Here is a 7,867-nt window from a genome sequence, read left to right as displayed (position 1 = left end):
ACTTGTCTTCGTAATTTAACAAACCAAGAGGTCAATCGTACAAAACGTCAATATTTTACCTCACAGTTAAGAGCTGACCTTCCTGCTAAGCAACTTTGGAAGAACATTAAACGATTAGGCTTAAAACAAACAAACACTTGTATGGGTGGAGGGATGTAAGTGCTGATACTCTGAACTCATTCTTTGTTGCTCATTACACTCCACTTTCATTCAATCAAAATGACGACGTTGCAACACACCCGAATTTCTCATTTAGGTGTGTTACAAATGACGAAATACTTAGTGAGTTTGTTAAATCTTCTTGTGATGCTGTTGGCAATGATTCAATTCCACTACAAGTTTTAAAATGTCTTTAAGTGTTACTCTCTCATACATTCGGGATATCTTTAATTGTTGTATCACTTCCTCAGATTTCCCACTTGATTGGAAAATCGCAAAAGTAATTCCAATAGGTAAGATTGACCACCCAGTTACTGAAAGAGACTATCGTCCGATCAGTATTCTTTGTGCCCTCTCAAAAATATTCGAATCACTACTCTCTCAGCAACTGAATGACTACTTGACACACAATGATCTGTTATGTCCATTCCAGTCTGGATATAGGAAATCATGCAGCACCGTAACCGCGCTTATTAAAATAGAAAACGACATTAGAGAAGCGTTAGACAAGAAGATGGTCACTTTACTGGTTCTTCTTGATTTTAGTAAAGCATTCGATTCTATTGATCATAGACAATTGTGTAACAAGTTAAAATATAACTTCTATTTAGATCAATTCTCCATAAAATTAATTCAGTCATATTTGTCCAACCGATTGCAATACGTTGACTTCAACAACCAACAATCTGAATTGATTCCTGGTCTAAGCAGGGTGCCTCAAGGTTCAATTCTCGGACCGCTACTTTTCTCAATGTACATTAATGATCTTCCATTGAATCTGTCACATTGTCGATTCCACCTGTATGCAGACGACTGTCAATTATACATATCTGGGGTCCCTGGCACAATATCAGAAATGGTAAATCGAATGAACTCTGACATTCAGAGTATATTGCTATGGTGCGAGCAAAACGGCCTGATTCTTAACGGAGGAAAAACCCAAACGATTATTTTTCACACAAAACGTGCCGTTTTGTCGAATGTACCATCAGTTAGAGTGGGAAACGATATAATTGAATATTCTAATGTCGTCAAAAATCTCGGTTTAATGATGGATACTAACTTGAACTGGTCACCTCAGGTTAATGCCGTGTGCAGTAAAATTTATAATGCCTTACACTCGCTTGTATTATTGAGACGGTGTACTCCCCAACATATCCGGATTCAACTGGTCAGGTCTCTTTTAGTTCCACTGTTTGATTATGGTGATATTTTGTTTGGCCTTGTAACTAAAAAAACACGAAAAACCTAAACCAAGTATTCAACGCTGCTACACGATATGCTTTTAATCTGAAAAGTTTGATCATTTATCCAATTATAGAAAGGCTATTCTTGGAACTGATTTTACAAATCATTTAAAGTTTAGAACCTGTATCCAAACATTCAAAATTATTAACAACTCTCCAATTTATCTTCGAGATTTTTTAGATATACTCGTTCTTCGCGAGGTTCGTTACTTATCGTTCCTAGATGTTTCACAAACAGTTTAAGAGACTCCTTCCGCCTACGAGCTATAAGAATTTGGAACGATTTACCTAGGAATCATAGGTGCGAAAGAAGTTTTTCTTTATTTAAGCGGAATCTAAATATCTTATTCAGTATGTAGTTATTGGTATTAGATGTTGCATAGTAGCATAAGCATTGAAAATCAATATGTGATTATTTATGTTGCTATATGGTAATTGTTAATAAATAAATAAATAAATAAAACGAAATTTTTCGAAATACCGCATATGCTTATTGTCATGATTAGTATTTTTCCTTTTAAATATGCAAGTTATCGCAGTTTGAAAAGTTCACAACAATTACCTTTTTACCAATTACTTCTTTTCTTTTTATTGGCATTACCTTCCCCACTGGGACATTGCCGCCTCGCTGCTAAGTGTTCATTAAGCACTTCCACAGTTATAAATGGCGAGGTTTCCAAGCAAAGTTACCATTTCTGCATTCGTATATCATGAGGCTTATACGATGATACTTTCATGCCCAGGCAAGTCGATGCAATTTCCAAACCGAAAATTTCCTAAACCGGCTCCGGGAATCGAACCCAGCCACGCTCAGCATGGTATTGCTTTATAGCCGCGCATCTTACCGCACGGCTTAGGAAGGCACCAACCTCTCCTCCATTAGGGTTTCCCAAAAAGCACTATGTTCGAAAAGTCATGGTGTTCAATCCTTGCGGAACAACCTAGTAATTCCGACAGAGCAATTTTTGGAAAAAGCTGATTTTTCACATTAATTGTCACACATTGACACATATTCGCCACATTTCAATCACTTTTCCAATCGGTATAAATTTTTTTGATTTTTCTGTGGAGCATGTTATCATACATGGTAATTATTGTGCAATCATATGATCTCTAGAACCATTTGAATATCATTAATAAGCAATTTTTTCGATGATTCTCGCATAAAATCGCCTCGAATCCGTAATTTTTTTTTCTCATGGTTTATCAAGTATTATTCCAAAAGTATTAATAATAACGAGGCAGCGATATTTTTTTTTCTAAACCGTAAAAGCCACGAAATTTACTTTTGAAGTTGTACAACTGTCTAATGATTATTTCAACAATTTCATCAAATAAACGTTTAACTTGTCACATGTGGTGAAAAGCAGTCAGTTCAAATTATGTGATAACAAATTATGAAAAGATTCTTACATAAATTCAACCAGTCATTAGCTACTTTAGCAGACTAAGGAAGACTTATGATTTCCATAGATAAGGGGAAGTGGGGAGACTTGATCACCCCCTGTTTTTTCGAGAACTAAATTAGTTTTGTTCTAGCGTATTTTTGAGTATAGATCCTCTAGACAAATGACCTTTATGTAGTGAGTTATTTTTTGGATTGACAACCTTATTTATTCTGCAGGTAGGTTTGTATGTTTTGACCTTCCTAAAAAAAATTTTATTGTCCACGCAAAATTTGAACAACTTTTCATAACAATGATCAAATGCTTTCGTTTTTTCATAGCACAAGGCCATAAATATGCTTAATGGTCTATACTGATGAAAATGTCAACATTCCATCAAAGTTTTAGAATATTTGAGTTTTAAGTTATTGTCTCAATATGGGGACACTTGATCCCCGATTAGTCACCCATACAAAAATGAAATTTTAAAATTGCGTGTGCTGTCGAATTTAATAACAAAAATCGTTCATGTATACGTACAGCAATTCGAAAATTCTGTGTATTTTGGAGGAAAAATATTAAAAAAATCTGAGGCCACCTTTCTAATTTTATCAAAATTGCACGTTACTATGTACTATCAGAACGTTGGCGGAATGAATGGTCTAGTGGAAGATTATCGACTAGCGGTCATGGATCATTGTTACGATATCATAGTTCTGACCGAAACTTGGCTAGACTGTCGCACAATTTCAAGCTATATTTTTGGAACTGGGCACGAGGTTTTTCGATGTGATCGAAACTCGAATAACAGCAGGAAATCGACAGGAGGTGGCATCATAATCGCTGTAAGTTCTAGGCTGAAGGCATCAGTAATCGAAGACGATTCGTTCAACACCGTGGAGCAGGTTTGGGTATCTATTCAGCTCGGAGGCCGTAAACTATTTGTTTGTGCGGTGTACATTCCTCCAGACCGAACTCGAGACTTGGAACTCATCGACACGCACTGCCGATCAGTCTTCCTTGCGTCGGAAATAGCGTCTCCCAACGATGAAATCATCGTTCTGGGCGACTTCAACCTTGCAGGAGTCGCGTGGGCTCCAACTCACAACAGTTTCCTACGCCCTGATCAGGAGCATTCCTCGTTTCACCCGGGAGCTCTCAGATTGCTGGATAATTACAGTACTGCAACTTTATCTCAAGTTAATTGCATCGTGAATGAGAATAATCGCTTGCTGGATGTGTGCTTCGTCGGCGGTCGTTACACCGCTCCATTTATTTCCACTGCACCTGTTCCTTTGGTCAAGGCTGCCCCTCACCATCCATCTCTAATAATTGGAGTTGAGAATGATGACGTCCGTGACTATGTTGGTACTTCAACGGCTGTGTCATATGTTTTCGGCAAGGCGAATTATTGCAGTATTGCCGAAGTGCGGTCTAACTTGGATTGGCAGAGTATCCTCGACCCGGCCGATGCAAATATCGCTGCACAAACTTTTTCTCATGTCTTGGCATATGTCATCAACAGACATGTTCCAAAGAAGATTGCCCATACGGAATCTACGGTTCCGTGGATGACAAATGACCTTCGTTCGTTGAAAAGGACAAAAAAGGCCGTCCTGAAAAGGTTCACAAGGTTCCGCACTCTTCCCTTGAAACACCATTATGCTAGGCTGAATCACGAATACAAACGGTTAAGTCGTTTCTATTTTAAACGTTACCAGCGGAGGATACGGCAACGGCTTAAATCCCATCCGAAATCCTTTTGGAACTACGTAAACGAGCAGCGTAAGGAAGTAGGTCTTCCATCATCCATGGTCTACAATAGAGTCATGGCGTCAACACAACAAGAGATTTGTAACTTATTCTCGGCCAAGTTTGCTAGCGTGTTTGTCAATGAGCGCCTCTCCAATGACTCCATAACCAGCGCAGCGGGTAATGTACCCTTAACGAATCAAACGCTAAAGGCTGTCGATGTAAGTACAGATACCATAGCGAGAGCAGCCACGCGGCTAAAAACGTCGTACAAATCGGGACCTGATGGTGTTCTGTCGGTTTTCCTAAAAACGAACATTTCCTGCCGTCTGGATCCACTTCATCGAATCTTCCAGCTCTCCCTTTCTAATGGTGTATTTCTGTCCTGCTGGAAGACAGCTGAAATGTTTCCTGTGTACAAAAAGGGAAGCAAGCGCGATATAAATAATTATCGAGGAATCACGTCGCTATGCGCTGTATCGAAGTTGTTTGAGCTGGTCGTCATGGATTCTCTAAATGGTCACTGTAAACATTATATCAGTACCGATCAACATGACTTTATGAAAAAACGTTCTACATGTACGAATCTACTGTGTCTTACATCATACGTTACATACTGCTTGTGATCAAACAGATGTAATTTATACAGATCTAACTGCAGCATTTGATAAGTTAAACCACAGCATTGCGATCGCCAAGCTTGATAGATTGGGAATTGGAGGCAGCCTGTTTGGTTCGTACCTTACTGAGCGCCAGCTGACAGTTGCTTTAGGCGATTGTCGCTCGGAAAGCTTCTTTGCGATGTCTGCACACCGCAGGGTAGCCATCTGGGACCGTTGATATTCCTTCTCTACTTCAACGACGTACATCTAGTTCTAAAAGGACCGCGATTATCATTTGCAGATGATCTTAAAATGTTTTTGCGCATCTGCTCAATAGCCGATTGTCACTTACTACAAGACCAGATCGATGCTTTCGCTCATTGGTGCGATCTAAATCGACTTGTAGTTAACCCGAAAAAATGCTCGATCATAAATTTTTCTCGAATTACCTTCAACTACTGCCTGTTCGGAACGACTATTGATAGAATGCACTGTGTGAAAGATCTCGGTGTTCTATTGGACTCCAAACTGACAGAGGGTAAAAGACCCAATAGTGGAGGAACTAAGCACGTTCTCCCACTATTTGTCGGTTTATACCAAGCCACAGTGTTCGATTTCGTCGATTTCACGATCAAAATTGAATAACTTTTAAACCGTTGGATTTAGATGTTTGGTGCCTTATAGAAAGTTTCTGGGCGTGAAAAGACACATCTTTTGATGTAATGAGTTTAATGATCAATCCTCCTAGAAGTGAGATGGAAATTTACTTTTCGTCAGAAAAATAAATAGAGAATTGGTTTCTTCAGCAAAGTTGTAGAGTAAGGCATTACGAGAAACTTTGTAGAACATTCCAAAGCTATTGAAATATGAGCGTTATCTGAGGATGACCCTCTAAAATCAGTTTTTTAAATATAACTTTTTAACGTGATTTTTCACATTTTCACGATCTTCTACAAGATAACAAAGTTATTCACGATTTTCCATTTTTTCTTGGTGAACTTTCACCTTAAGTAACTTTTTCCGTCGCAAAATGGCGCAGTCAGTTCAGGTGGTATCCGAAAGTCATAGCCTTCTGCTACAACTGACATGTGAAACTCCTTGTAGGCAAGAGTAGGCAAGGTATGTTACATTCAGAAGAAATGTCCAATATAACATCAACAAAAAGGCAAATAACGCAGCTCGCAACCTACTGTTGATGCTTTAAATGCATTTTCATTCCATAAAATTATAAGGAGAACTACTGTAAGCCCAAAGAGAAGCACTGGTTTTATTTGGTTCATCAAACACAATTAAATATTATCAGTATTGCTTTTATATTGAATTGAATTGACTGAATCGCAAATAAACAAAGATTCTGAAAATTCAATCAAAGTTCATTGCCTGCTTTCCGGATATTGGCCACCCGGAGTGGAAATTAATTATCATGTTTTAAAACTCAATTTGTGCATATGCACAACATGTGAAAGATTTAGTTTGAAAAATGAATTGGAGGTAACCACTTCCTTTGGTGGTGGTTGAACCCATGACGAACTTTGACAGATCCTATAGACATTTTCGGCTTGGAAAAACTCATGCCTCGTTTTTTCACTTCCACTGGTTCGTCCCTTTCCGTTTCCTCATAAATTATCTTCTATCAGTTCATGTGAAGAGCTTCGTATTTGTATATCTATTTCAATTGAAACTATGTACTACCAGACAGCGTTTTTTAGTTTTTTTTATGATCTTTTCGTTGATTGGTTGAATTGCGAGAGTTCGTCCATGTGCCATAGCCATTATTATTTATTTATTCAGACTAAGGCCGAAGTGGCCTGTGCTGCACATAAAAGTCTTCTCCATTCAGCTCGGTCCATGGCTGCACTTCGCCAACCACGCAGTCTGCGGAGGGTCCGCAAATCGTCCTCCACCTGATCGATCCACCTTGCCCGCTGTGCACCTCGCCTTCTTGTTCCCGTCGGATCGTTGTCGAGAACCATTTTCACCGGATTACTGTCCGACATTCTGGCTACGTGCCCTGCCCACCGTAGTCTTCCTATTTTCGCAGTGTGAACGATGGATGGTTCTCTCAACAGCTGATGCAACTCGTGGTTCATTCACCTCCTCCACGTACCGTCCGCCATCTGCACGCCACCATAGATGGTACGAAGCACTTTCCTTTCGAAAATTTCCAGTGCGCGTTGGTCCTCCACGAGCATCGTCCAGGTCTCGTGTCCGTAGAGAACTACCGGTCTTATAAGCTTTTTGTAGATAGTCAGTTTGGTACGGCGGCGAACGCTATTCGATCGGAGCGTCTTACGGAGTCCAAAGTACGTACGATTTCCAGCCACTATGCGCCTCCGAATTTCTCTGCTGGTATCGTTATCGGCGGTCACCAGTGAGCCCAAGTACACAAATTCTTCTACCACCTCGATTTCGTCACCACCGATAGAAACTCGTGGTGGGTGGCTTACATTGACCTCTCTTGAGCCTCTTCCTATCATGTCGCCTTCGTCTTCGTCTTCGACGTATTGATGACTAGTCCAACCCGTTTAGCTTCGCTTTTCAGTCTGATGTAGGCTTCCTCCATCCTCTCAAAGTTACGTGCCATGATATCAATGTCGTCGGCGAAATCAAATAACTGGACGGACTCAGTGAAGATCGTACCAATCGTGTCAATCCCTGACCTTTGTATTACTCCCTCCAAAGCGATGTTGAATAGCAGACACGAAAGACCATCACCTTGCCG

General features: G+C 39.9%; 1 protein-coding gene across 1 annotated transcript; it reads left to right on the top strand.

Annotated features, from left to right (window-relative positions):
* The first annotated feature begins 3,420 nt into the window (after positions 1-3,420).
* Positions 3,421-5,169, top strand: LOC134205922 (uncharacterized). The gene has a single exon (XM_062681628.1). The coding sequence runs from the start codon at positions 3,421-3,423 to the stop codon at positions 5,167-5,169; it is 1,749 nt and encodes a 582-aa protein (XP_062537612.1).
* The last annotated feature ends 2,698 nt before the right edge of the window (positions 5,170-7,867 follow it).

This window comes from Armigeres subalbatus, chromosome 1 (assembly GCF_024139115.2).
Source record: "Armigeres subalbatus isolate Guangzhou_Male chromosome 1, GZ_Asu_2, whole genome shotgun sequence".
NCBI classification, from domain to species: Eukaryota; Metazoa; Arthropoda; class Insecta; order Diptera; family Culicidae; genus Armigeres; species Armigeres subalbatus.
This window is presented reverse-complemented; position numbering and strand designations above follow the sequence as displayed.